This window comes from Rhizoctonia solani, chromosome 1, assembly GCF_016906535.1.
Source record: "Rhizoctonia solani chromosome 1, complete sequence".
Classification (NCBI taxonomy): domain Eukaryota; kingdom Fungi; phylum Basidiomycota; class Agaricomycetes; order Cantharellales; family Ceratobasidiaceae; genus Rhizoctonia; species Rhizoctonia solani.
Window position 1 is genome coordinate 529,007 of NC_057370.1, and position 27,053 is coordinate 556,059.

Here is a 27,053-nt window from a genome sequence, read left to right on the forward strand (position 1 = left end):
ATATCCACCCTTCCTGCACACACACCAACCATGCTGACTGACCGACCGACACTCGGAAAGACACACCTCGTGCCTAAACATGGAAGATCACTCGTGCATTGCCTTAGGGGGAAGAGAGAGAGAGAGAGGGGGTGGTGGCGTCGGTGGTCGTCCAATGTCCGGCGTTTGAGCTTTTCGAACGCACACATACTCGAAAAGGTTCATCGTCTGCCACCCGTCTTGCACCCACGCGCGATAAGCGGCCGCCGAGAACCGAGTCCAGATCTCTCAAGAGGGGGGGGAGAGCCCGAGAGCGCAAACGGACTGCGCATAGATCCTACAACGTGTTGGTTACTCCGAATTCGTACGAGCAGCAGCGGTGAGTTTTTTCTTGACAGGTTCGCGAGTCGAGTCTTCCATACGATGTCATACCTCGCTTGCTGACATGCTCCAACAAACGGCGGCAGAGCAAACATAAAATGGGGATAAATGGAGGGGAGGGGTGGCGTGTGGAATTAGACCCAACTGGGGTTCGGTTCATTTATAGTAGTGATGTCGAGGTAACAAATATGCCCCGCCCTCTGTGTGATCAGGCAATACCTCGGCACGACGATCCTCTCCCTCCGTATGGCACGCTCGTTCCCGCGCATCGCTAAGCCCGAAGCGGACCGCGCCTGGTTCGGGAATACACTCGACATGTGGTAGAACTGTCGGTGTTGCTTCCCTGTTGTAGCCCCCGTTCTGTCAGATCCGTGGCCTCTATCGAGCGCTGGGGGACCGAGACCACACCTCTCGTGTCCGAAAGAAGACAACAACCTAAAGAAGAATACAAAAAACCTCTCGGGTTCGAACCCGGACCCCCGCCACAAGGCTACGGAACACGACACAACAGGTCCTAACCTGAATGTGCGTGACTGCTTTCTGATCTGCGGGCTGGCCCGCAATAGCGTCATAACAAATCGCGGTGCGACCGATCGTGTGTGTATCCACGGCGCATAAGAACTAGTGTGTGTACTGAATATGGAATACAAGTCAACTGTTGTGGATCCCCCTGTATAGTACCGAATATGGATTACGATAACAAGTGAACTGTTGTGGCTCTCCCCCCAACGTCATATCGAGCTACTGTGCCGTCGTCGTGCCATTCTGGTCGGCGGTTTCTACAATCTAGGCCTAGCGCTGCTACCCTGATCCATCAGGTTTCTGCCGACAGGCGTATCAAACGCGCTCCGAGCTGGGTACGTAAGAAGCTCAGCGTCGTGCTTTGGATTCAAGTCCCGCTTGGGGGGGCGGCCGATCAAGCGTGCGCTCATCCCAGTGCAGCAAGGTGATGACTCATCCAAGACCGCCAAAGCATTTTGAGAAAATTTATACAATAACAACCCCGCTTCCCGCACACGAAAATTTCCGCCAAACAATCCCCGGCATGTGCGGATCAGCTGGGCCCCCGGACACACCGATGTTACTGTACATCACCAAATCAATCTCTTGACGGGGATGGACCCTAGCGACGGCGCACGCGGAGCGGCGGAAGGCGCGCGTGTGAATGTTTGCGGGGAGGGAGGGAGGGCTGAAGAGCGCATGTTACGGGGAATCCGCTCCCTCGCCTCTCGAAAAAAGCGTCGGGCCAACCCAGACGTTGGAGCGCATCCAAAAAAGCGGCGGCCCCGTATCCTGTGGGCGTTATGCAAACTCCCTAATCCGCAATCCATCTTGATGTTCGTCCTCCCCCTATCCGCCAATCCACTCCATCCCATCCCAGCGGGGCGGGAACAACGTGTTTGACCCCGCCATCGTCCGGTCCGTAGCCCGCCATTGAGGTCATGTGGGGGGAACCGCCTCGAGGCGCATTGAAGCGCTTGATGGTTCTCGGCCTGCCGCATGTTTTCAGGGCGCGTGGTGTCGTCATTGCCGAGCGTTTATCGCCGAAGCTGCATTTGGATGCGTAAACAGAGTGCGCAAGTCCGGCCCCCGGTTCCGGCTCGGTTTCATTCTCCTACGGCAACTGTGTTTACCTAGAGGTGCTTGTAATTCAAGCTTCTTAGCGCAGTGGAAGCGCGCGGGGCTCATACCATTAGATAATGGCCTTGTCACCCCGAGGTCCTCGGATCGAGACCGAGAGAAGCTACTTCTTTTGCTCTTTTTCTAAACCACATAGCCCGTCTTCAATTGTTCTACGAGCTGTCTTCATTTAATCTTATTTCTATGAGTTTAATAAGCACATTACTAAAATTCTCGCTTTTCCAGCAAAAGAGGCTTGGTTTGACTGTGCATGGTTCTGTTGTGCTTTAACTATGAGAATCCGTAGATTCATAAACCGGTACTCTGCCTGAAATGAATGGATCGTTTGTTCCTTTGAGACACAAAGGGAGATGCAAGTCCTATGAACCTTTTTGCTAGCCAATAAACTACGTGAACATTATTCCAGCTTGATCCGCATGTTCAATCTTGGCCTGTGTCGAATACATGGCACCATGAGTCCATTGAGTACCGGAAATTGTATCATCGCTCCTCATTTGCGGCTCAAATTCCTGAACAGCTTCGGGACGCGAGAGCAAGTCCGCTTTGTTCTCACATGAGCGAGTTCACGCATGTAGTCGTTCCTCGTGCTTACCTATGTCTCCCGCTTAGGTATTCTTATCATACTGACCAATAATTGACTGGAACTTCTTCGAGTAGACTTTTATTCTCGACACCTTAAAAGCTCAACTCAAGTACGCCAGCGCACTGTCGATACCTGTATTCCACCGAACAATCACCGTAAAAGCCTAGCGAATCAAGCTCACGCATTGAACAAGGTCTGGAATATGCGCCTGCTTCGGCCGGGATGATGGCTTGTGTTCTTTCCCCACGTTGATAGACGAGTAACTGATCAACACCCTCGAGGGGGGAATAACCATCTAAAAGTGCACTCGATCTACGACCCGAGACATGCGTCTTGACATGTGATCGGGTCCCCCGCAGCCGACTTGAAAGCGCGAGGCATGGGGTCGTTTAAACGGATTTTCCAGTCTGGCGCTTCAGTGCCTAGTGAGACTGATCACATAATCCACCATACGCGCTTACTCCGGACCATCACACCCGGCCGACCCTTTACATCGATATAGTATTGTATGGTCAAGTTGAATATGCCATCTTCCAGCTGGCTTGACCCTTCTTTGTGAGCCCGAAATTGAGTTGCATTTGTCAATATGTTTATCTGGTCTCCTTAGGCTTCCCGCGTATGCGGTTGCAGCAGCGGCCGTTTACTTTATTGGCCGTTATGTCGACAACAACTATATTCGGCCGCCTTCCAAGACGGGATTCGGAAAGGGAGCGCCTGGGTTCCAAACAAGCGTGAGAAAGGTTGCAATCACTCCCGAACTGGCAGAGCGACTCAGGAGGGGTGAGGAGGTGAGTTTCTATTCTGTATTTAGTTTTGGGCCATATACTGCAGGGTTCAGCACGACACGCGTAAATTGTGCAGATCATCGCCCTCGCCATCTGCTTCTTATATCATTTCTGACACTCAATTTTGTCCCCTTTCGTAGGTAACTCCGGAAGAGATTGCTGCAGCCCAAGCCGAAGCTGAGAGAAACCCAACGGTGACGCTACGCAGGCGAGATATTGTCGAACGCGACGACCGAGTCCAGACCACTGACGACAGCGATCGAGAACCAGATACTCGAGGCGGTAAGAAAGCGCGCCGTGCAGTTGAATCTGGCGGAAATGAATGGGTACCAGAGGGGCATTTGAAACCCAAGGGCAGGAGCGGCACACCCAGAGGCCGGAGGAGAAAATAAGCAATGCGGTTATGTGACCCAGTGTTGTATAATAGGACCCCAGAGTGAAACATTATAACCTAATCGTACGCTACATGCGAGTGAATACATGCATGTGATCTACACTCCAATACCCTCTGTTGCTTGATATTGCGGGGGCGCTCCTCTCACACGTTCTAACCTTCGTGCGACAAGGGCCGCTAAGCGTTCCAACTCGGGCGGGGATAACTGTTCAGCACGTTGCTCCAAGGTTCTTTGATCTTGAGCCTGTGTCGTTGGCGTGGGTGGTGCTTGTTCGGTCGCCTCTGGTACTGGAGGCACCGCACTCTCTCTGTTTTTCACTGTACTGGGCCAATTTGGGGCAGTTCCGTTGTGTAATCGAAGTTGGTTTCTGGGCACAACTCTGGTCGCATTTGCGTTTGTTGTCGTGTTTGCAGGGTTCATCACATTTGGCTCAGCTCTGAGCTCATGTATTTCTTGGACAATAACCCTAGGACGAGTGGGTCTCGCCCCCTCTCCATCGAGCAAATCGAATGCCGAGGTAGAAACCAGAGGGATGTGACCTTCCTGTTTACGTTTGCGACGGCGGCGAATGAGACATATACCTACAACAAGGCATAATAACACCGCAAAGAGCGAGGCCAATATTGGTCCCAGTATACGACCGAGGCTAAAAATATAAGTAATATTAACCGGTTGTGAACGAAAGCCGAAAGTTACCTTTTGGAACCAGAAATTGGAGATGCAGTTGCGGTTGCTTCACCAGTCGGGTCAGCGGTGGACGCAACGACTGAAGTGATTATCACGCCAGAGGTAGGGGAAATGGCCGAAGCTGTTATGGCACTAATAACGCTCTAACAAAGTAATTGGAACATATTTCTTAGTCAAACTTGAAACACTCACTGATCGGAACTGTTGCAGTGAGGTACTCAAAGCACCCTGGGACTGAAACGGACATTTAGTTGAGTGAGCGATCTTATTTGCCTCCAAAATCACCTCAGATAAGCCAGCTAGATTATGGGTACTATTGAGACAAGATGAGTCTGAAGAAGGTAAAACCACAAAATCCCCCCCTTGACGCCGTATTAGTCAAACAACTTCCATACTGGCTGACCAGACGCACGAGACATAGATATCCAGCCAGTGCTATCTTGCAGCATCAACATCAGCGTGGAGCCTATTCACTAAATTGGGCTGTAGTACAATCATGTTGACAATTGATTGCTTACCAGCTGGTGCAATGCATAAGACCACAAAATTGTGCCCAGTTAAATTAAACCATGCTCCCAATCCGAGTGTGGGCTTCGCTCCGTTAGGTCCACCTCTGCTGTAGCTAAACCAAATTGAGTATGGAGGAGACCCATCGTACCAATTTAGTTCCATGGGCATACACTGATACGTATAAGTTGGGAGGTCGATGTTGGGTATTACCCAACCCAATGTGGCGCCAGCCAACCAGAGCATAACCACGAGAGTAAACATCATTTTATCCTTTTTGTACCATAAGAAAATTCTCTCGTGTCACGGTCAACAAGTACAGAGGAATGTGGTGGAAAGAACGCTGTACGTATGTCCGCGGTCGCGAACCCCATGCGGATTCCTGGTTGTTACCTGAAGCACCGCCACTGGACACTTGAAGATCAACCAATTTCATTCGATTCGGCTGCCAACACCACCTGCTCCTACTCTCGCTTTCCGGCCTACTCTTTCCCAAACCCTCCATGGCGTATCCCCTGTAACAAACCTCGCCCTAGTAATACCAAAAACGAGGCGTTCTGCGTGAGATGATATATAAAGCAGACAGACGTGCGCAAGCAACGAGAATGACGGTGGCGAATCGAGAGGATGGGATGTGTAAGGTGGTTGTGGCAAAGTTAAACTTGTTTTCGCAGTGTTTGGCAAATAGGCCAGATGGGTGCGCATTAACCCAACTATCTTGGCAATCTGGCTTTGTCCGTCCAAAGATGAGCCCTCATCCCATAGCTCTTTGAATAAAGATTCATCTGAAACACCGAACCAATGTTCGGCTCTGGATCCAACCTCGAGTGCGTGGGTCGCTGTTGGTGCGATAAGAATTGCTGTCCATGTACGGGGGGATCGATAGCACAGAACTAATTCGCGTACATGGCTTTCTTGTGAGCCAAGCAAAATGACTGTGACAAGGGGATTCGTTGACGCTATGCGCAACTTTATTCGTAACTTCGTTCCGATTGTGTGCATCCTTGTTTCGAACCTTTCCCTAGCCCATCTCTCGGTCGACGACTCAGATTGCCAGCCAATACTACCTCCTGTTACGATTCTATCACCATCTGAGGGCTGTACATCATTCCACACCCCGCCAAGAGCATGTTCAACCCATTCGCGGCCAGGGCCCGCTACAGGCTCGGGTCGCGCAAACACTGCAAGGCCTCGTTGATAGTGAAGCAAAGCGGCTTGATAAATGATTCGCAATGATGTCAAAAGCAAGGTTGCTCCGAATGGAAGTGTTGACCAAGGGGCTGGAGAGGGTTCTGGAATAGCCGTCAATAGGTGGGAGCCAGATGACTGAGAGCGGCGAGGAGGAAGAGCAAGAGAAGCAAGAAGATTCGTAGCTGTGAGTGGTTCTGATATGGTTGGACGAAGTAATGCAACAAGTTTGACCTCGGGAGAAGGAGGAGCAGTGACAAGATGCAGGCGGATCACTGGACGAGGTCTGGTTGTGAATTTCGGCGAGAAAGAAATCACAGGAGGTGGGTGTGAAGGTACAACAACTGAGCATACGTAATGCCCTGACCGATCGTTGAAAGGAGAGACGTGAAATTGCCGAGCAAATGTCCACTGGTGATCATACCTGATCGCAATATGCTCGGTAAACGTTTGGTTCTGGTAGTTTGTTACGTACCCTTTACTTTTTTCATCCTTCTCGTCCTCATTTTTCCCAACCTGAAGAATATAGGCGTGTCTTTCGCCAAATGTGTTGTGAACCTATACGCCCTGCTCCGTCAACAAGTACCCTCTTTACTCATCGATGTAATTAACCAGATCTCATACCTCTAACACTACCCCCCAAAGATTCGTTTTCCCTTCTTCATAACAAAAATAAACTGTCAACGGATTGATTCCCTCGAAGCCCATGAAGCTGGGCATTGTCATCATCCACACTTCTCCTAGTTTCATATTGCTCTTGCGCAAAAGGTCGGCTAACTTCTCGCGTATGCTTGGCGAAAAAGCTCCTGGACCTATTTGATCCTTAAGATAGGCTTGTGGACGAATGCCAGTCATTCGACCCCATATACCCGGATAACCAAATATCACACCCCACCAACCACAGTTCAGAGCCTGGCTCTCTAGAGCGGATAAAGAGAGGAGCAGTGACATAGTCTGGTAGCTGAACGCATGCTTAGATTCTAGAGGGAGCAGGCGGGCATGTATGACCTGATTGGTGAGGATGTAAGCAGTTGAGGGGAGGCCCGTAGAAACGAGTGAGCTGTTCTGTTGGTGTCGTAGTAAGTAAAGATAGGCTGAAGATGTTAGACAGAAGGAAGCCACGCCAATATCCCAGAGTGTCATTTGGAGATTCAAACTTAGGAGGGGTTCAACCTCTTGGTTGGAGGTCGAAACAGCCAATTGCGGTCGTAGCTAGGAGAAGGCCGTGAAATACAGGTATAGCACAGCCACATACTAGCCTACTATGACGTGGGTTGAATCCGGATCGACGATAGACTGATCGCCACAATACAAACATAGAAGTGTATAAAGTAGCGCATATAACTAAGTATCATGATACAATTGTTCGCCACTAAACTTAATCTGCAGTACAAAGCGGAGGCATGAAACTTGAAGCATGTTCAAGAGCTGCACTTTAGTTGAAAAATGTAGGCTGATCTGGCACCGTTTGAGTCAGGTCCATAGTGTAGTGATACACCCAGACATGGCGAATTAGAAGAGCCCCTGGATCCTTGGACCTAGGATTTGAAGTGCCAAAGGCAAAAACCATTGTTTCCGTTGCGTTCCCAGAGCTCTAGTAAGAGAACATGAGAAAAAGTACGGCTCCCATTTTTAATACGACTGCTTACTGGCATAGAAAACAACCGAGGATGGCGTACCGGTCAGTGTACTCAAATCTTCTCGTAGAGTCGCTGTCCGGGGTGGGGCTGGATCAATAGGGGGAGAGGCATGTGCTACTCAAGTGTATGAATACAAGTTAGCAGGTGTATTATAGAATCTGGGGTGTATCATCCACCTGTTGCTTTCCGCTATCAAACCAGGTTTGTTATCTCATTCGTACCCAGATAGTGATTATTATAAATGCTTACTTGGGCCAGTGTAATTGTGTCATCGCTGTTAGGCCACACTACTACTGCTGGTGTACCAACCATACGGTCTCCGAAACCCCTATAATAGCCCGCCATGTATGTATATGGTATTCCGTTATAGAGATAGTGAACTCACACTGCCATCCATCCAAAGTTTTCACGTGATACCGTAGTCGAGAGGTTGTCTGCATCTCAAAATTAGTCCCCGTAACCTCCTAACGTTAGATAGAAATGGTATAGTTTGTGCTCACAAATGGTATTAGAGCCAACCTGGGTTGCTGTAACGCACATAAGCTGAAAAGCGTTTATTAGGTGTGCTCTAAGGCCTAGAAGTGGAAATATAAGTGAACCTTTGGAGTCGAGCAGAAAGTTCCGCCAATAGCCGCTGTTGCATACTCGGCAGCTGCAAGGATAAGAAGGATCGTTCCGACAAATGCCGAAAGAAACTTCATTTTATCGGAGTCGAATTTTTGGTGAGATGGGAATGGTACTAGCCCAGACCTATCAGGTATTTATATGCGGATGATAGAAGCTGAAGTAACGCCGACATAAGCAAGAAGGACGAGGGTGAGACTACGTTGATTCGGTGATTGGCAGTATACACAATTATTGGTGATAACTGGGCAGCTACTATTTTGGCCGGTGCAGCATGGCTGGGAAGTCCTGGATCACGAAAAACTTAATCAACGCCCTCACCCATAGCATGGAGGTACAACTTATCTGTAGATCTCTTCATATGGATCACCTGATAATGCAGGGCTATGATTCAGATAGTAAATCATCATTGATGCATTTCCATCGGGGGAAATGTCGGTTGTCGTTCGGAGGGCATCCTTCGAAGGAGATGTAGAGACCCTGGGTTTCGGTGTCAGTCATCACACAGGGTACTGTTGTATGGCAAGCCAGATAATAGGCACTCCAGACGAACCAATCCGTCAATATTCTGTTCTGGGGTGACGTCAGCTCTACCCTCGCAATAGGGTTCTCGCAGGCACAGAGTTCTTCCCAAAAGTAAATACCGAAGCGTGAGTAATTCAATGAGTATAGGCTAATAAAGCCATCGCATCACTATCGAAGTCGGCTCTTATTAGTATCAATTGAGTGAGTTCCAACGACTGAATATTAAATACAAACGAGTCTTTGTTAAGGAAAAGCCTAATTGAATTCTAATAAAAGTTGTTTTGCTGAACAGTGACAGGTGAACCACAGCGCGCAGAGGATTCACGTAAGATACTTAACCGGGGCATGGAGGTACTACGGAGGTTCTGTCACGCGAGCCAGCCACACACGACTCCCTCTCACCTTCTCGAGCAGTCACCGAACGTAAGGCACGATATGACCCAGTTGTTTTCTAAGATCCCCCACCCACCATCTCTCTCAATGACACAAATCAACACACGCAGTTCTCTGCCACCTCAGGCCTTCGATCCCGACGGTCGCAGCCTTGGGTGGCCCGGCCGACACCCCTAGGCCGCCAAAGGCGGCCCCGAGTTCCTCCATTCGTACCGCGTCGAGAACCAGGTTTGTACAGATACGCATGCGTTCAAAGAAATATATATATACGCACATACAGATACATCTATCCAGCGACATGCACGGGACCACAACGGAGCGTAGGTTAAGTTCGTTATCCACGTACGCCGGAAATATTGCATCGTTGCCATATTATCTCGCGTGGATTTCGCTATGAAATATATGGCACCCTTCGCTGCATCATTTTCTCTGGTGCAATTATATCGTTCAAGATTGGTGACCAGGATATTGCCTATAGCAAAATAGATGAGCAATATTCAAGCAATACATAGACCAACGACTAAGAATGCCAATATCTTGCGTGATGGAAAAATATATGAATTCATTGTATACAAGGATACACCCGTGAAAGTGAAAGAAAGCAAGAAGGTAAAAAAATGAAATCACGTCTGTTAGCCCGAATTTCTAGGCCTCTCAAGGCTTGTTCTTTGTCAGGTAGTAGCTTGGAACATAGTTGCTCGTAAGCTTCTCAGGTCCCTCCAGCAGAACTGTCAACCACATCCATATCAGTACTGCTTATCCTTTATATTCAGGCTTGGAACCCACCAATGACCATTCCCGTAGCCAAGTGAGCATCGATATGGCAGTGCAGCGCAATTGGACCAGGGTCAACAGCACGGAAACGGACAGCGACCCACGACTGTCCAGTGATTGCGACGGGCTAGCCATCTCTCTCAGTATCATCCTTCCCGCATACACTGGCCCTGATCACTCACAGTAACAAAGTCATCCCTGTACGGCGGGTTCTTCATGTTGATACCCTTGTATCCTGCATCCACAGCGGCCTTGATGCTCGCATAAGGGAACACACCGTCACCCGAGCCGAGCAGCCACGCCTTGACACCGTGCTTGTGCATCGGGTGAGGAGGGTGTATCGCAGGGTTGCCGGCAGTGACGGTGAAGATCAGGTCGACGACCGATCCGTTCTTGTACGAGAAGTATGTGTACTTGTCGAGCGATGCAAACTGGCTGGGCTGGAACAGCAGAGGGGTGAAGTTGTCCGGAGGCGGCACCCACGACTTGCCTGTATGAGCCGAATTAGCTAGACGAACCGTCAGAAGCAGAAAGTAGCGCACCGTTGAGCACCCATCCGAACTCGCCGGTGCGGGTGACGTTCAGCGGGATGGTGACATCAGCGTTGCCTTGAGGAGGTGGTAAGTCAGGGAACGGAGCGAGGTTGGCCATGACAAGGTCAGTTCCGCCGTTGATGAGGTTGCCAGCATAGTCGATCCACTGTGCATAGTGTCAGTGCTTGAGCTCGAAAAGTACATGATAGCTACTGACAGGCTTCTTGGCCGGGGGCAGAGTCTTTGCCTGCACAAGCCCAGTGCCGGTCTTGTCAGAGTAGCGAAGGATGGAGAAGCCTGTGATGAGCTGAGGAAGAACGACAGCAGCAGCGCGGATGCGGTAGTCGCCGGGGGTCTGGTCGAGCTTGACGAAGAACTGGTAGCGCTCGCCGACAGGGATGAGGAGGGATGTTGCTGTCTGGATCTTGGTGTAGTGACCGTCAGCAGCGACTGATGTGAAGTGTTAGTTACCGATGGGAACAGAAGAGCAGCCGCAAGCTTACAGAAGTAGAGCTTGTGGGAGTCGATGGAGACACGTAAGTCCCACAGCGCACCGCTGTTCTGTACCAGGTGTTAGTAGGAGGCAATACCCCACGGAGGCGGAAAATGCACGCACAAGAAGGTTGAAGGCGACCCATCCGTCGGACTGCTTGGCAGAGAACACCTCGAAGGTTGTGTTCGAGTTTGTGCACTCTGTCCACATCGCAGGCTCGACTATGTCAGGCTATATGCGCGTATATCAGCAAGCTAAAGTGTGCACTTGGTGGATATCACAAACCTTGGATCCAGGGTACGGGTACATCAGCTTGCTGCTGGGTTGCATCTGAGCATGGCTGTCAGCGACCAGGTCAGACCGAACAGGTGCGCATGACTTACGCATCCTTTCTTGGTCAGCGGCTTCTGCTGAGCATTGGCGACGGCGTTGAGCTCGTTCATGTCCGGGCATATCACAGGTCCCTTTCCGTTGGCTACCGCGAGCGGTCAGTGACTTGATCGAGGGTACACGTACAGTACGGAGACTTACTCAGAAGGTTGTCGATGCAGAGCTGCTCGATGTCCGTGCGCTCCCACTCTGCCATCCAGTGTTCCGAGGTGTAGTGCTTGTAGTCGTATCTGCATCAGAGCATCAGAGAGAATGACTGGATCGAAGCAGAGCACACGTACACGTTGAGCAGAAGGGCGTTGTTCTCGGCCTGCTTGAGCTTCTCGAGCACAGCCGCATTAGTCGAGATCTGGCTGAAAGGCTTGGGCTTGTTGGGTCTCGGGCGAATGTAGATCGTGCCTTTGAGACCGTCGTCGAGTTGCATTTTCTGTTCAGCTATGTCAGTTGAGCGCAACACATCGCACATCGAGACTCATACGTAGTGAGAGTGGTACCCTGCGAGCGAGCAGTCAGCTATGAGGTCAAGCTAGGGCTGAATGGCACGTACAGTGGAAGCCAGCTTGCTTGACGGTAAAGTTGTAGACAAAGTCGCCCTGGACCGGGATCGGCCACTGGGTGAGTCCTGGAACTCCATCGGACCACAGAGAGCCAACTTGCTCAATACTGCGGTGGCAGTCAGTGGCAGAGCGGGGATGAAGGAGTGATAACGGACGTACCCGTGCCAGTGCATGGTGACAGGCTCATGACCTTTGTTGATGACCTTGACGGAGATGTCGTCGCCCTCGTCCCAGACCAGATGAGGACCCGGAGTCTGGCCGTTGATGAGCCAGGACTCGCGGATGGTGCCATCGGCGTTGTTTGTGCTATAGGTGAGCTATGGAAAGGTCAGACGAAGTCGAAGCCGGCGGTAAGGAGAAGAAGTAGACTGACCTCGAGAGTATGCTGGCGAAGGGCAGCGTGAGTCACAGGAAGCAGAGCTCCTGCGATGAGGAGAGGAATGGATCGAAGCTGCATGGCCGAGCGCCCCGATGCGGTAGGGAGTGGAGTGAAAGTGGTGATGTGGATGTAGTAGAAGCGCTGGGAGATGGGGAAGGATTGAGAAGTAGTGAGAGAGCTTTATAGAGAGCTGGTCGAGCTATGAGTGCAGGCCATAGGGCTTGGCGTGAGCGACTTGCGCGGAAGAGGTGGTTTGGCGGGCTGGTGCCTTGGGCGGAGAGCGGTGGGCTCGCAGCTGTGGTGTCCCACGATGGGGGCCGCGTCTCCGCGTCAGTACAGGATCCGATGAACAGACTGGGTGAGGACATGGTTGGACTCATTGAAATTAACATGAAGCAAATGACCGATCGCGAACAGTACTCGGACTGTAAGGCACGGAGGTGACGTCAAGACCACGACCCCGGCCAATAATGATTGCTGTGGCCTTTTTTGTTTTTCAGCTTGGCAATATATATGTGGTTGATGGATTATACGTGTATCACTAACCGGTAAGCCGACGCGTATTCCAGTTACTCCTCATGTCTGCATCGAATATCCTTGACATCCTTCCGATTTAATTTATACTATTTCTAACTTGAGAAATTAAATAAATCGCAGCATTTTTTGAAAAAGAAGGTATCGGCGAACTCCGCTTGCGTGGGTGGGCCACCAGGAACGACGGGAGCGGCTCTGGGAATTCGCCTAAACCGCCCAGCGCTTCGCCACACAAGACCCGGTAACTCACCTCATTAGACTCATCCGGATGGGTTCGGTCTGATCTACCCTGAAATCCTTGGTCCCTTGTTCCTGAATGGCCTTCTTAATTAATAGTCCACTGTGCTATTGATCTCTCAGTGTGGCAACCTACGCCAAGCGAATCCCACACTAACGGCAACTAGCCCACCGCTGCAATAAAACTATCGTGCTAATACCTTGCGGTACAGTCCGCAATTCCCTCCGTATTTCGGTAGCATGAGCAACCGTTAGGGGTTGGATAGAGGAGGTATACACTGTTGATTTGAATAAAAGCGCTATGCTAGTACACTGGTGTTCATTCAGGGCCTCCGTCAATCACTAGCCCCATCTACCTACCACTGTACCATACATATGCGTATTACACTTTATCTATCCTAAATTATTCCCAGTATACATTATCAAATTCATAATAAGATAAATTACCTACCACACGAGAGTTCCTTGGCTACGGCCCCAGATTCGATTGAAAGTTACTAAGTCAAAGGATAAACCATTAAGTGCCCTCTTTGGGCAATATACGTCAAACTACGTTGGATATACTGGTTAAAAACACGTAAATATCGTTAAGGTGGACTGGCCAACTATTGCTCAGATTTAACCTTGTTGATCCGAATACAGCCCTCAATTAGAACGATGACAAGCCTACCTCACGTGCACCCATCTCCAACCCTGCACCGTAACCCAGGTCCACACAACCTATTACCTGTTTATAAGCTTGGTACCATAGCTCAACTCTATATCTGTCCACTTATTTTGCTATATGCGTCCGTTTCTTCTGGCGGACGAACAAACTGTTCTGATTTAATTTCAGGTGCTTAACAGCATGCCCTTCGTGCCTTCAGCTTCTCTTGAGGTCTGCGGTCAGGTCGATAAACGCAAGTTATCTAAGCCTTAGCTCAGAAAGGATACTGTGAGACCAGATTTATCGTCTTGATTCAATATTGTTGGAGTGTTCGACTGGTCCCGCGCCTTAGTGTTATTCTCATGTTATCACTGGGAGTCCTAACTAGATTTTATTTGCCAGTATTGATACGAGCCACTTCTGTCCCCGCCGCAAGGTATCTGGTGCTGTGCTTGGTATTGGCCCCGTATTTTCCGCCCCGTCAACCACTCTTCCCTGCGCATAGAAAGGCTGACCACTTGGCCCACGAGCCTCCCTCACATCTTGGTTGCCCCAGTCTCTTTATTCAGCGTTGCACGTACGACCCCAGTAACTACTGTCCGTTTCTAGCCCTTATGAGTTCTCTCACAGTACCGTCGCACCAGACACGGCTTGCGAGTCAGTAGCTCTGACAGTGCGGCTGTGATCTGGAGCTTGCAGAGATGCACTCGCCAGGACTTAGGCGTAGGAAAGCGGGGACTAGAGTGGCGCAACCACGTGACTACTTGGTGTTTGTGATCGACCACACTCATACGGCGCGCTTGGTCTTCCGACGCGCCTCTACTTTCTTCAGTCCCACCCTTAACAACTTGAGTCAGCCTAAGTTGGCTTTAAGCTTAAGTTATCAACATTTTCTCCCAACTCTTGCCCTGCTATGACCATCTTCAGGGATGGCCCACCCTCCTGCGAGTGCCCCTCGCGTCTGAGTGCTTCAGACACATCCGGTGCACGCTCCGCGCTGAATCCTCAGGACCATCTGGAGCCTGGCAAAATCATATGCACGGGTTTCAAAAGTCAGAGCCCCAGAGCCTAAGTAGAATAAGCAACGTGTTGTGAAAATTAAGGTTTTAGTGCATCCTGACCGGTCTAGCCACTACAAAAGCCACATTATTGATGCCAGTGTATCACAGAGAGGGATACGGTCTATCTTCGATGCCTCCTCCATGTCATTTAACACAGTTTGTAGAAAGGTGCTGCAACTGATAAGAACTCTCGGACGACCATAGCTAGTATTGCTTAGTTGGTCCAAATGTTTATGTTAAATTTTTTGTGTTGTGATGAGATTCTAAAGTACCGCAACCCCGCATAAAGCCCGGATCCTGCCAATGATTCGGCTCTGGAACAAACAATTCGCAGCTGGGAGACGCAAGGTATATTGGGATGCGGATTCATGGACATCATATTTTGGATCTTATTCACACTCAGCATATAAGGCGCGGCATTTTGCGTCCAAAAAGCCGCGCTTTGAAGGTCCACAGTGCATCATGACCACTTGCTGTTATCCCCTTACCTGTCTCATCATCGCAGCAATATCGTGTTTTCTTCCGGCACTGGCAATTGGTAGAAGAGAATTGCTATCCGATTGGACAATAATAAAAGCAAAACATTGCGACAGTGCACACTGCGGCAAGAACCTCAGTTATTCAAATTCGTTTTCTAACCGAGACCCCGGATCAGGGATGCTGCGCAAGTTCCCCAGGCAGGTAACCTCCGACAGGTTCTTGATTTCATGTATGCGTCCTAAACCTCACTCTGGTCGCTTTAGGCCCCTATAAACTGGCTATCAATGAGCTTAGTGGTAATCAAGTAACCAGTCAGTTTGCGATTTTTCAAAAAGACCTGTCACGTTTTCAATATTCGTAGCAATTGAAGCTAGGAATAATTAAGTATCGACAAACATATGCACCACTCGGACGCGCCTCTCGTAAACGCGTCAGTTCTTCCAAAGTGCATGCATATAGAATTCCGGTCTCCATTGCCGACTGCGGTCGAAGTGCCACATGATCAACCGGCAAATGGTCGTTGGCTACCTATTTCATTTCAATCAATGCCACTACTTCCCCCGGACTTGGATACGCCGCAGTTTGGATTGGTTAGTGCTGCAGGTCGATGTAATTTAACTGCTCGCAACGCTTCGCCAAGCATTCGAATCAGCCAACTTGGCTTCTATGTGTTTATCATTTCATTCGAAGCTACGTTAGTGGCTGCGGATGTGAGAGCCTAAAATACTGAAATGTTCACCGGTCGGGTATAAAAGACATGGCCAGATGACGAGTCGAGTTACCAAACAATCTAATACCTCACCTAGCTTCATTAGCAGCCTTCAGTCACTTTTCTCTTCTTTAAATACTCAAACCACACACATAACAATGTTGCCCAAAACCTTGAGCGTCGTTGCCCTCGGCCTTACCGCCGTTGCAGGCATTGTTTCTGGTAAGCCGAGTCGAGCTCCGATACTATATCATACTCACTAGAACTTTTAGCCCACCCTGGAGAGGCTCACTCGCTACCTCGCGCCGAGCTCGGCCGCCGCCAACTTGAAGCTAACAAGCGTCATTTGCAGGCCCGCAACTGCGCGTCCCAGATTGCTGAGTTCAATGCCAAACGCAAGGTGCGCAAATATCTTTATTGACCGCGGAGCAAAATTCTCACAAAGCATCAAACATAATAGGCCAAGCGTGCACTAGCTAAGCGTAGCAATGAGCCTGCGTCGCTCAACGGCCGTCACTTCCGCCGTCAGGGCCAGTACGGTCAAGGTCAACCTGGTCATGGCCAGGGCTGGGGATACCTCGGCGGCCCTGGAGGTCACGGAAATGGACATGGACAGCCTAGTGGGCAAGGTCCTTCAAGCTTTACTCGTAGCGCTTCCAGTGCCCCTAGTAGCATCGCAACTTCCGCTGATGCCACAATCACTGCTACCGCGAGTGAGTCGACGGTGATTGCGACCGGCATTTCAACCAGCACAGATGTCGCAACTTCGACGGCTAGTGCCAACAGCCCCACTTACTCGACCATCCAGAACGTGAGTATGGCCTCATGATCTCTCTATATGTATGCAGCCCGTTCTTACGCACTCTTTCCAGTCCACCTGCGTGACTGCACCAGAGGTCACCGAGGGGCCATACTACGTGAACAACGAGTACCTTCGCCAGGATATCAGCGAAGACCAAGACGGCGTGCCGCTTGTGCTCGATATTGGAGTGATCGACGTGACCACCTGCCAGCCGCTTGACCAAGCACTAGTAGAGATCTGGCACTGCAATGTAAGCAATTCTTGGGATTATAACGAGCGAAAGACCAACCCTATTTTCAGGCTACCGGTCAATACTCGGGCTTCACCAGCGCACAATTGGATCTTCCGAGTGGTGGGAATGGCACCGCGCCTGGTGGTAACAGCACTGCACCAGTCAACGGAACAGCACCTACTGGTACTGAGTCAGCAGGCGCAGCACCGACTGGCGGAGCTGGAGGCGGAGGAATGGGCTCGACCAGCATGACTGATCAACGTAAGCGGCCGTTTCTCTTTCGCCACATGCTAAGCACTGAACTGGTTGAAAAGTTACTTTCCTGCGCGGCGGATGGGCTACTAACTCGGAGGGCATGGTCGAGTTCAAGAGCATATACCCTGGATACTGTAAGTACAAGGAGCATCACACAAGAAGTATGTGTACTCATGCATATATCACCAAACAGACACCGGACGTACTGTGCATATCCACACGATGGTCCAGACTAACTACTCAGTTGCTACTAACGGCTCAATCATTAGCCACGCTGGTAGCTTGCACCATATTGGTCAGCTCTTCTTCGAAGACGATCTCAACAACAAGATTGTTACCCAGGGAGCATATGCGAACACGACACAGAGCCGCACTTATAACACTGAGGACAACATTCTGGATAGCGAGAACGCAGACGGGTACAATGCCATTGCTAGCACGGAGCTACTCGGAGAGACCGAGACCGATGGTATTTTGGCATATATCAGTAAGCTCACTCACATAATCTGGTCCCGTATATGTACTCACCAAAATGAATAGCTATTGGCGTTGATCCCACATTTGTTGGCTCGATTACCTCGACTAACTATGTGACTGCAGAACTAGAGGAACCCACCACTTCTACCACTGCTGCTCCTGAAACCACAGCCTAAGGACTGCCACGAAATTATCTTCGTAGCTCTAGCTTCCTCTTCATATAAAAAAGCCCCTTGTAGCTAGCAGCCTATTAATACCAAGCAGAATAATTTTATTTATTACCCATAATTTCACGCTAAATGTTGTCTGTCCCGTATACTTTAAACTATTAGAATCCGGAGTCAATTTCCGACAGGTCTCCGAGCTATCAAAAGCAGGAATTCAATGTATCATTCAAAATAAGTTCTATTTACTTGCTGAAAGCCTTCTTTAGATAGTCGATCTCTTCTGCCCGCACAGCGCGCGAAATCTCGCACACCTGTAGATTAATCAGTAGTATTCGACCAGTCACCGGTAAGTGCTTACATGGTCCGCAGAAAGCCCAAGGTGACTTAGACCTATTGAGCGTCAGCAGTGTTCCACAAGCATAATTTAACTTGACTTACCTTTGACTTCTTTCAAAGTAACAGTCACCCCACGCTCTCTCATCTTTTCAGCGTACATTATACCCTCACTTTTCAAGATATCGAATTCCGTAACAATAACCAACGCAGGCGCGAGGCCTTCGTATGCCTTGTCGTCTTCTTGGAGGAGCGGAGATGCGTCAGGTTTGGCACGATCTTCAACATTCGGAAGATAATGGTCGCGTAGCCAGAGCATATCCAACGCACGGAGTGCCCATACATTCTGATACTCGAGCATCGACGGTGTCCACTTCGATTTATCATCTACTGTAAAGGTCATATCGGTTCCTGGGACAATCAAAATTTGAAGAACCAGGGGGATACGCGGAGAAGCGAGCGATGCACGTTGTGCAATAACGGCCGATAGCGTTCCCCCCCTTGAATTATCCATCAGTACCATACCCATGTAATCCCCTTGCGGTTCTGCTTGGAGCACTTACGACGACACTCCGGCCACAGCCACGCGCGAAATATCCAACCCGAGTTCTTCCTTGCCTGTCCCACGCAACCATTCGAATGCATTCCAACAATCATCAATCGCTGCTGGGTACGGATGTTCCGGCGCTAGCCTATAGTCAACTGAAACAACCACGCATTCGGCCTCTTTCAAAAATCATTATTAAACAAGGCTCGGGACACATAGTAGACAAAACGTACCAACGCACGCCCTTGAAAAGAAGGAAATTCCTGTCTCGGCATTTCCCAACAGATACCCCCCTCCGTGAATGAATAGCAAGACCGGCCATCCCTCACTTGGTCGTTCGCTCATTGGAGTCAAAACGAGGACCTTGAATTTGCCAAGGTCAAATGTGCGAGTGGAGCCGACTGCAACAGGAGCAGCTTGGCCTAGATCAGGCGGGGGAGCAGACGATATTATTTGACGATATTCGGGAGACCATTCGATTGTATGAAAGGGGACGCGCGTGGCGGGCGGTTGGGCTTCGACAAATGCACGATAATCGGGGACAAGACGATCAAGCAGAGTTTGAGGAATATCCGTCGAGGTTGGGGAGTTTCCAGACATCGCGTTAGGCTTGAGAGTGGAGTATACTAGGACTAGGTTGAGCACCAAAGCTTGGGTACTGCGTTTATTTATGGCTGAACTTGGTGGAGTGCCGAATCAAGTTCAATCGGCGGTTATCAAACTGGCCGTAATTGATCGCAATACAGCCCAATGAGAAATCAACACTCATCCGAACCTATATAGGTGGAGGTAGACATTTCCCGATCCCCGGCATGCCGTGCCATTTTGTACATCCGGACTGGGTGTGTTCTTGATCCCGAACCGATGTGGAGGTTCTTGGAAGCCGTAGGTTCTTTTACTCTTTTGCACCAGTTCTTTCTATGATTTCGCGATTTAGAGGGTATACATGGTTGATTCCAGAAGCAAGGCTATGCAATATCTAGAGAGTCTAGTTTGCCTGATTATGTAGCATAGAGAATCAATCGGGCTAGGCCTGGGTATGGCGTGAGAAGTATCACGTGACGTCCGCTTCGAGCCCTATGGATCGTCCATCCAGGAGTCCGTGGAACTGCCGGTTGAGCCACAGAGCAACAATGTTAAGTAGTGTTTGGGCTTATGGATATGCCAGCCAGTACCTGATATTTTTTACAATTCTGGCGGTCGCTTTTCTCCAGGAGTCGGATAACAAAAATAGTTAGCTTGAAACTAACGAATGCGCTATTTAGCCCTGGTGAATCCATTCAGCAAATATTACAATAAATTAACAAACGGCAACGGATCGTTCGATAAGTTGGATGAGCTGGATATTTTCTACATGTTTTACCCTAAGCATTCTCGATTCCCAAACTTACCCTATGCTGAAACCCAGGTCCTGACTAGTTATACAGTGACTTGAACAAAGAGAGGGCCGTGAAATGCGACACATACCCCTACCGATAACCAAAGGCATCACCCCGCTTTATCTTCAGGCCAGTTTTCTATTGCAGTTCTCCGATTCTCGAGGTACATGTATTATCACTGAAGATCGATTTGATGAGCAGATCTTGGCCAGCGAATTTTGGTCCGACTGATAGAGCTTACTTGGCCACTATTAAATGGGCATAAATGAGGGCGTACGGAGATCTCACAAGTTCTCGAGGGAAGAGGAAACACCCTCCAGTAATAAGAGACGGAACGCCCATAAATTATTGGCCGCCTCAAATAACAAAATGGCGCTGACACGTTGATCTTGGTGCGAACATTGCCAAGATTCTGTGAATTACAGGGAAGATTTACTGACATCAAGACAATTCATGATGGCTGCAAGGTTCGGATACAGTATGGGGTGGTTAAGCGAATAGGCTTTTTGCACGTGATGTGACCGGGGTCCGATACGGTCTGTTTCAGGACCCCGAGGATGAAACGGCAGCAAGGCTTATACACGACGGTCCCCACGACACGACTTTAACTATCCTCTGCATACACCGCAGCCCTGTGCCCCAACTGTAGCGATGGCCAACTACAAAGAAGTAACAGTAGATCAACTCCCCTCGGAGCCAGGTGCGGAATATCTCCAAGTTGCGGGATCACCGCTCATTAACGCAGATTTATCGTGTCGCTAGCAAACTCACTACTGCTTCAGCCCCAACCGACATCACCATTTCCCAGCCCTTCCTCCTCATTCGTTCCTCCGCCGGCTCAGGAGCCACATGAATTCGCGAACAAGGTGCGAGAAAATAATCATTTTTTAATCTACTCGAAATTTATTATAGATCCATCAGACACGACACGGATTGCAGCTGCTAAACAACCTCGTAGCGCGGTTCACTCGCGACGTAACTCGAGCGAGGACAGACAGCTACTATCTTCTCCATCGCATGACTCTAATTCCCAACCCCTTGCTCCTGACCAAGCACTCCCTACTCCCTCTTTGAAACGATTCTCAGTCGAGTCCAACAATTCGTTATCAAGCTCTCGACCGGCACCAGCATCACCGGCACTGAGCCGGCATTCATCTCTCTTGCACGCTGGCTCGGCAAAGCGTCTCTCCACGCTGTCCATAGTCTCCACTTCGACACCACCTCCAATTACCGGAGTTGCCAATCGTCGAATGTCGATCAAAATAAGAGATTTTGCCTTTCTTCCCGCCGATGAACGTCATTTCGGCCGATCTTCACGAAACCGAGACAGTGTAGCTAGTTCCACTGGCTCCGAGGTGTTCTATGGCAGTCTAGGGCCAGGTTCTCCTTCGTCATCTTCATCTGGGTGCCAATCACCTGGAGAAGAAGAAGAGCCTATTTTTGTTCCTGGGATATATCGTGCGCTGTATCCCTTCGAGCCTGAAGGAACCGCGGAAATGGCTTTGGTCGAGGACCAACGGATCCATGTCCTCGGACGAGGCGGAGGTGTGGGGTGGGTGGTAGTTCTCAAACCAGATGGCGAACACGCATTAGTCCCGGAAGGTTACTTGGAGCTCGTCAAGGCGGATCTCGAAGAGGACGACGATGACGAGAGCGTAGGCACTACGGAACCACCCCAGACTCCGAGAGCTTTGCCCTAGCAGGTGTTAGATTGATTCTCTCCCATTAGATACTTGATTCTCGCTTTTGATCTCTACACCTTTTTTTGGATGAACCGTGTGGCGTGTATCTGTATGTTTTTGTCTCCTTTTCTGTTTCCGTTTTGATTACCCATTTTGTTGTGAATTTTATGTGCATTCGTAGCCGTGCGAACGCGTCGCGTGGTGGATCGCGTGATTGACTATTTGGAAAATATTCATTTGCAACACAATTTGATCATGGAGATGAAACTTCACAGTCAGGACCCGGCCGCAGCGTCAACTAAAGTCGGTCGATCCTGGCCTGAAATTGGTACTCAGTCGGGGTGGACATAGCATATATTGTATTCAATCCACGATAGTTCACATAGTTAGCATATAAGCCTCTGCTCACAGGAGCTGCGCCCGGAGCGACTCGATCAAGTGTTTGAATGACCCCGTGTGCGACGAAATAATCCCATGACCAGTCTTCACGAGCGTCAAAGCGCCGGCACCGCGGTCAACAACACCAACTGAGCAGAGAAGTCACCACTTCATAGATTCGCTGTTTCCGTACCAATTCTTTGCTCCAACTACTTCATAGTCTTTCCAGTTGGGCTTACGGAACGACCACCATATATGTATATTCCCACCCGGCCACAAGCTCGAGATTTTTCCGTCGAGCCCTAGATGGAAGTTCAATAGACAGCGGACCGGGGGATAAATGACGGAACGAACCTTTGCGGTACCAAGAATGGCAGCTCGGCCAAACATGGTCTTTGAGGCTGTACTGTAACCATTGGTTGAACTTTTGAGTCGAGTCGGCACGTGGAACGACACTGCTAATTTTCCTTCTAATACAGGTTTGAACAGTTGCATGGCGTAATTCATCTTGGGTAAAATGTCAGTATTGAGTTGTCATCCGGTATTCAGCGTCTGAAACGCACCTGGATCTCCTCCATGTATATGACGGAAGAATGGCCTAGAAGATAATTAGAGAGATAAACTATTCTGACAATTAGAACAACTTACCAGTTGCGCTGTTGGGGCCAAATATCGTAATCCAGTTCGGGAATCCGGGAATGGTCGTTCCCATATATCCAGTTGGCCCATTTTCCTTCTCATAATAGTCTCTGAGAGTCTGTCCGTTGATCCCGGTAACATCAAGAGTCATAGAGCCCGCAATGTCGAACCCAGTAGCAAAGGCAATAACGTCGAGTTTATGTTCCTTCCCTGAGACACACTTCACGTTAGATTGAAAGAGGTTTAGTTGTTGTTAAAGGGAGAGATTTCATACCAGACTTGGTTTCGATGCCTGTAGGTGTTATTTTGGTAATAGGATCAGATTCCAATTCCACATTAGGTCTGTTCAGGGCCTCGAAATAACCAGGGTCAAAGACGACACGTTTGCAACCAAATGCTACATCGTGAGTCATATCAGAATCTCACTCGCTTCCTTTTCGTAACTCAAACGTACGATAATTAGGGGTCAGCTGCTTATGGTATTTGGCGGGAGTGATGCTTCGCATGCGGCGAAGCATAAGCTGATGGAATGCTTTGAGTTGCGAAGGTATCTAGGAGAATGGCAATACTCACCTTTTCGACCACTTTTCGAGCCGCGACAGAGATGAAGTTGCCCTGGTAGTGGTGATAAAGCAGTTCACACTAGCCGAGCTCAACTGAATACATGATATTGACGCATGTAATCAAATGGACATACCGATGCAGCAAGGGTGTAGCGTAGTGACTTTAATACGAATGGAACGTGGGCGAATATCCATTGTATCACTGGAGGTACCCGTGCTTGTGGCTAGCGGAAATGTATCTGATCAGAAAGTTGATACGTCATGGGAGAGTTGTTTATTTTACCCTAGGGATATACCAATTTGGGGTTCTGCAGAAATTTACTACCGAAGTGGAGCTGTTCTCGGAAATCGGAGGTAGTATTTGAGAGCTACGTGTAATGTATATTTAGCCAACGAAGTTGACGATTACACATACAAAATACTTACCCGGCACACCCGCTCCCGATGAGCCCGACTCGCTTACCCTCCAATTTAACGCTATGATCCCACATTTGCGCATGCAGAATTTTACCCTGGAAAGATTCCCTGCCGGGAATATCTGGCCAAAGAGGATTGACGAAAACCCCGATGGCGGAAATCACGAGCTTCGCCTTGATTTCTCTACGCTCCTTTGTCCGAGAGTCCTCGAGCTTGATTGTATAGTACTGCTTTTTCTCATTCCACTCTGCGGATAAAAATTCGGTATTATATTTGATACGAGACTCGATGTTGTGTTTTCTGGCGAGGTGTTTCCAGTACTCGTAGATTTCCCGACGAGAAGCAAAGAGGCAGCTCCAGTTCGGGTTGGGGTCAATCGAGAGGCTATTTCCCGGGTCATTTCGAGCCATATGTACAGCTCCGATGTAGACTTACGAGTACCAATGAATAGGTATGTCACAGGCGCAGCCAGGATAGTCGTTTTGCTTTGAGAAGCATGTCAACCTCATCATACGAATCCATCCATGTCAGCCAACTTGTACTTACCCACCAGGTTCCTCCTAGCTCTGAGGCCCGTTCATAGATCTTTATACTTCTGTTAGTCTGTCTCAAGGAGCATTCGGGACATTCTTACCGTATAATCATATAGTCCCATATCGACTTGCATTTTAATGGCTGCGGTAAGCCCACCAACACTGATTGAAACCATGTTGTCAATGCAAATACTCGAGTACGATGAACCAACCGTCTCACCCGGCACCAATGATAATAACATTATGCACTTTATCTGTGTCTGCCATAATTTTTCTCAAAAATCTGCAAGAGGGATGTTGGGGGGTTCTTCACCATCCTATTAGCGGTCCGCCCGGACCTTTATATTGAAGGCCTTAGATTGGACAGGAAGACTAGGGTAGAATAGAACTTGGTTATATCAGGAAACACGTTTTGCACCGACAACATGAGAACACCCGGCTATAAGGACAAATGCTTCGAGCTCCGACTGTATCCTATATAAGTGGTGCACAAGTGCAAGCGACGTTCCCATCAGGATCCGGAGCTTCGTAGCGAATACCTTCCTGGATTCAGGAGACCACTGGGCAGAACCATATACGTAACTTACAGTACTCCACTTGTCAACATCAAAGCTGCCATTTACTGTGCTGAGAACTACAAGAAATCCTGATGGGCGAATTTCAAGCGACACCAGTCCCGATACCACTTTTCTATCACAAAGTTCGCCAGGAGGACTTTACGGCTCTCATTCATATAAACAACGATTGCTGCGGGGAGTTATGCAACATATGTTTTAAGGCCGCCAACGTATTCACATAAAAATGAAATGCTCGTGAATGAATGCACCATGTCTCGAGGGCAATAACAAAAAGTCCGCTAAAAGTCTAGACTGCAGTCGGCTCGGACCATCTCGACTAGTACTGTCCCTGGGATTCCGGTTAGAGTCGCGGCTTAATCATGCGCTGAACCGAGGACGGATCGAGGATTCCGGCAGGATAAGGAAGTGCGGGGCGATTGGTGTGGAGATCCCCACCATCCACTCCCTAACATGGAGTTTAGATGATCGCATAATTAGGCTGAGATAAGCAACTTACGATAGTTTGCCCTGTAATCCAGCTCGCGGCGTCACTAAATAGGAAGACTGCCGCATTTGCAACATCCCCTATGCTCCCCATCCTTTGCAGCGGGATGTCTGAATTAACTCCCAACCCTAAGGCTTTTTTGTCTTTATCGTCGAGTTTGGCTCCTAACCGATCCATCCCTTCGGTACCACCAATAGGGCCTATCCTCGTTCAGTTAACATCAACATCACAAAATCGTCTCGAATATAATTTACCTGGAGCAATTACATTACTTCGTACACCACGTGGTCCTTCCTCTACGGCCAGGACTTGGCTAATGGCATCCACACCCGCCTTTGCTGCTGACACGTGAATCTGTACTTTGGCAATAAGGATTTGCTTATGTGAGATTGGTTGAAGGCCTTACTTGCCACGGAGTCCCTCGATAATGCAGAAGTGCTGAAACCATAATGTAGGCACCATGTTGCTCACGTACATAAGGTAGAGTCGCTTTGACCGTGTGGTAGGTACCCAGCTGATCCATACAAGTGAGTTTAATGTATTTGGATAATCAGCTGTACCTACAGTGTCAATTTCCATCACAGTTCGGAAGCCGTTTTCCGAAACAGCTTCGATAGGTGCCAAAAAATTACCAGCAGCACCTGATATACAATGAGTGGATAGTCGGTCGGGTAGTCGGACCCAACTCACCACAAATAACAAAGTCAATGCGTCCATACTCGGATATGGTCGCGTCGACAGCAGCGCGCAATTGCTCTGGTTTACGGACGTCAGCTTGAAGTGGGATACACTTCCGGGCCGTTGAAGAGGACAGTTCTTTTGCCGACGAGGTCAGCCGATCTAGTCTGCCAGATGGTCATTGGTTTATGAACACATATAGACCCATGGAATGGAGCTTACTTTCTGCCTACTATAGCAGCATTTACACCATGCTTCATCTATTGAAGTAAAACGTAAATTTTGATACTCAAGACTAGACTTGTAATCTAAAACAATTACCATTGCCTCAACCATGCCTTTACATATTCCACTCCCACCACCAGTGCAAAACAACACCTTGCCATCGAATATATTATCCTTGAAGGTGGACGTAGATGGGTTGTAAGGCGATGTATACGGGGTCGTGCTTGGTGCGGGGGCCATTGCGGTTGGTGCGGTTAATGTAGCTAACAAGCTGACCGGCTGGGTATTTAAGTACTTCCGAGCAACCGGTGGTCTACGCCAATACTGGCGCTGAGCGGCTGGAGGGTCACCTGACCAGTCTTCGTGCATATAATTGAGAAGGTCATGAGTCGTGACCATCAATATCCCTGGGGACGTGTGGCCGATACTCGAGGAAGCCTGTTGAGAAGGATTCTCCGAGCCGCTGAAACCGTTACACTTAGTGGTCATAAGCGCGTAAAAGTGCCCGCAACAATTGAACGGTCGTGAGGACGACACAATGTATCCTTTTTGAGAAGATTATT

General features: G+C 49.2%; 9 protein-coding genes and 1 non-coding gene across 10 annotated transcripts; 4 read left to right on the forward strand and 6 right to left on the reverse strand.

Annotated features, from left to right (window-relative positions):
- Positions 1–2,014: 2,014 nt before the first annotated feature.
- On the forward strand, positions 2,015–2,107 carry RhiXN_12350. Its single transcript has one exon. It is a non-coding gene; the product is annotated as a tRNA-Met (tRNA).
- Positions 2,108–3,107: 1,000 nt separating this feature from the next.
- RhiXN_03656 (uncharacterized protein) lies at positions 3,108–3,761 on the forward strand (the record flags this gene model as incomplete). Its single annotated transcript, XM_043323473.1, has 3 exons — positions 3,108–3,139; positions 3,192–3,372; positions 3,510–3,761. The coding sequence occupies 3 exons, from the start codon at positions 3,108–3,110 to the stop codon at positions 3,759–3,761; spliced, it is 465 nt and encodes a 154-aa protein (XP_043175892.1).
- A 99-nt stretch (positions 3,762–3,860) lies between these two features.
- Positions 3,861–7,289, reverse strand: RhiXN_03657 (uncharacterized protein; the record flags this gene model as incomplete). Its single annotated transcript, XM_043323474.1, has 9 exons — positions 3,861–4,410; positions 4,461–4,594; positions 4,644–4,685; positions 4,737–4,813; positions 4,864–4,890; positions 4,970–5,073; positions 5,485–6,570; positions 6,622–6,704; positions 6,771–7,289. The coding sequence occupies 9 exons, from the start codon at positions 7,287–7,289 to the stop codon at positions 3,861–3,863; spliced, it is 2,622 nt and encodes an 873-aa protein (XP_043175893.1).
- A 395-nt stretch (positions 7,290–7,684) lies between these two features.
- On the reverse strand, positions 7,685–9,574 carry RhiXN_03658 (cellobiose dehydrogenase; the record flags this gene model as incomplete). The annotated part of the gene is made up of 10 exons (XM_043323475.1): positions 7,685–7,740; positions 7,796–7,900; positions 7,963–7,975; positions 8,036–8,114; positions 8,172–8,220; positions 8,287–8,329; positions 8,386–8,536; positions 8,584–8,698; positions 8,781–8,890; positions 9,435–9,574. 10 exons carry the CDS (start codon positions 9,572–9,574, stop codon positions 7,685–7,687), a joined length of 861 nt encoding a protein of 286 aa, XP_043175894.1.
- A 408-nt stretch (positions 9,575–9,982) lies between these two features.
- Positions 9,983–12,532, reverse strand: RhiXN_03659 (Multicopper oxidase; the record flags this gene model as incomplete). Its single annotated transcript, XM_043323476.1, has 15 exons — positions 9,983–10,056; positions 10,115–10,229; positions 10,285–10,592; positions 10,645–10,801; positions 10,853–11,085; positions 11,139–11,196; positions 11,252–11,359; positions 11,414–11,458; positions 11,512–11,603; positions 11,660–11,748; positions 11,800–11,945; positions 11,997–12,013; positions 12,066–12,181; positions 12,235–12,392; positions 12,449–12,532. 15 exons carry the CDS (start codon positions 12,530–12,532, stop codon positions 9,983–9,985), a joined length of 1,800 nt encoding a protein of 599 aa, XP_043175895.1.
- Positions 12,533–16,279: 3,747 nt separating this feature from the next.
- Positions 16,280–18,063, forward strand: RhiXN_03660 (intradiol ring-cleavage dioxygenase; the record flags this gene model as incomplete). Its single annotated transcript, XM_043323477.1, has 8 exons — positions 16,280–16,343; positions 16,394–16,521; positions 16,582–16,932; positions 16,994–17,173; positions 17,224–17,416; positions 17,470–17,544; positions 17,604–17,897; positions 17,951–18,063. 8 exons carry the CDS (start codon positions 16,280–16,282, stop codon positions 18,061–18,063), a joined length of 1,398 nt encoding a protein of 465 aa, XP_043175896.1.
- Positions 18,064–18,296: 233 nt separating this feature from the next.
- On the reverse strand, positions 18,297–19,534 carry RhiXN_03661 (alpha/beta hydrolase family protein; the record flags this gene model as incomplete). The annotated part of the gene is made up of 5 exons (XM_043323478.1): positions 18,297–18,365; positions 18,413–18,444; positions 18,493–18,887; positions 18,951–19,113; positions 19,168–19,534. 5 exons carry the CDS (start codon positions 19,532–19,534, stop codon positions 18,297–18,299), a joined length of 1,026 nt encoding a protein of 341 aa, XP_043175897.1.
- Positions 19,535–20,964: 1,430 nt separating this feature from the next.
- On the forward strand, positions 20,965–22,013 carry RhiXN_03662 (SH3 domain-containing protein; the record flags this gene model as incomplete). Its single annotated transcript, XM_043323479.1, has 2 exons — positions 20,965–21,013; positions 21,076–22,013. The coding sequence occupies 2 exons, from the start codon at positions 20,965–20,967 to the stop codon at positions 22,011–22,013; spliced, it is 987 nt and encodes a 328-aa protein (XP_043175898.1).
- A 522-nt stretch (positions 22,014–22,535) lies between these two features.
- Positions 22,536–24,792, reverse strand: RhiXN_03663 (flavin-containing monooxygenase/FMO family protein; the record flags this gene model as incomplete). Its single annotated transcript, XM_043323480.1, has 13 exons — positions 22,536–22,880; positions 22,937–22,971; positions 23,022–23,222; positions 23,287–23,409; positions 23,467–23,533; positions 23,586–23,654; positions 23,710–23,799; positions 23,859–23,943; positions 24,002–24,376; positions 24,428–24,477; positions 24,539–24,577; positions 24,627–24,687; positions 24,746–24,792. The coding sequence occupies 13 exons, from the start codon at positions 24,790–24,792 to the stop codon at positions 22,536–22,538; spliced, it is 1,587 nt and encodes a 528-aa protein (XP_043175899.1).
- Positions 24,793–25,443: 651 nt separating this feature from the next.
- On the reverse strand, positions 25,444–26,979 carry RhiXN_03664 (Enoyl-(Acyl carrier protein) reductase; the record flags this gene model as incomplete). The annotated part of the gene is made up of 8 exons (XM_043323481.1): positions 25,444–25,548; positions 25,600–25,787; positions 25,842–25,941; positions 25,994–26,101; positions 26,152–26,228; positions 26,278–26,432; positions 26,488–26,525; positions 26,587–26,979. The coding sequence occupies 8 exons, from the start codon at positions 26,977–26,979 to the stop codon at positions 25,444–25,446; spliced, it is 1,164 nt and encodes a 387-aa protein (XP_043175900.1).
- Positions 26,980–27,053: the final 74 nt, after the last annotated feature.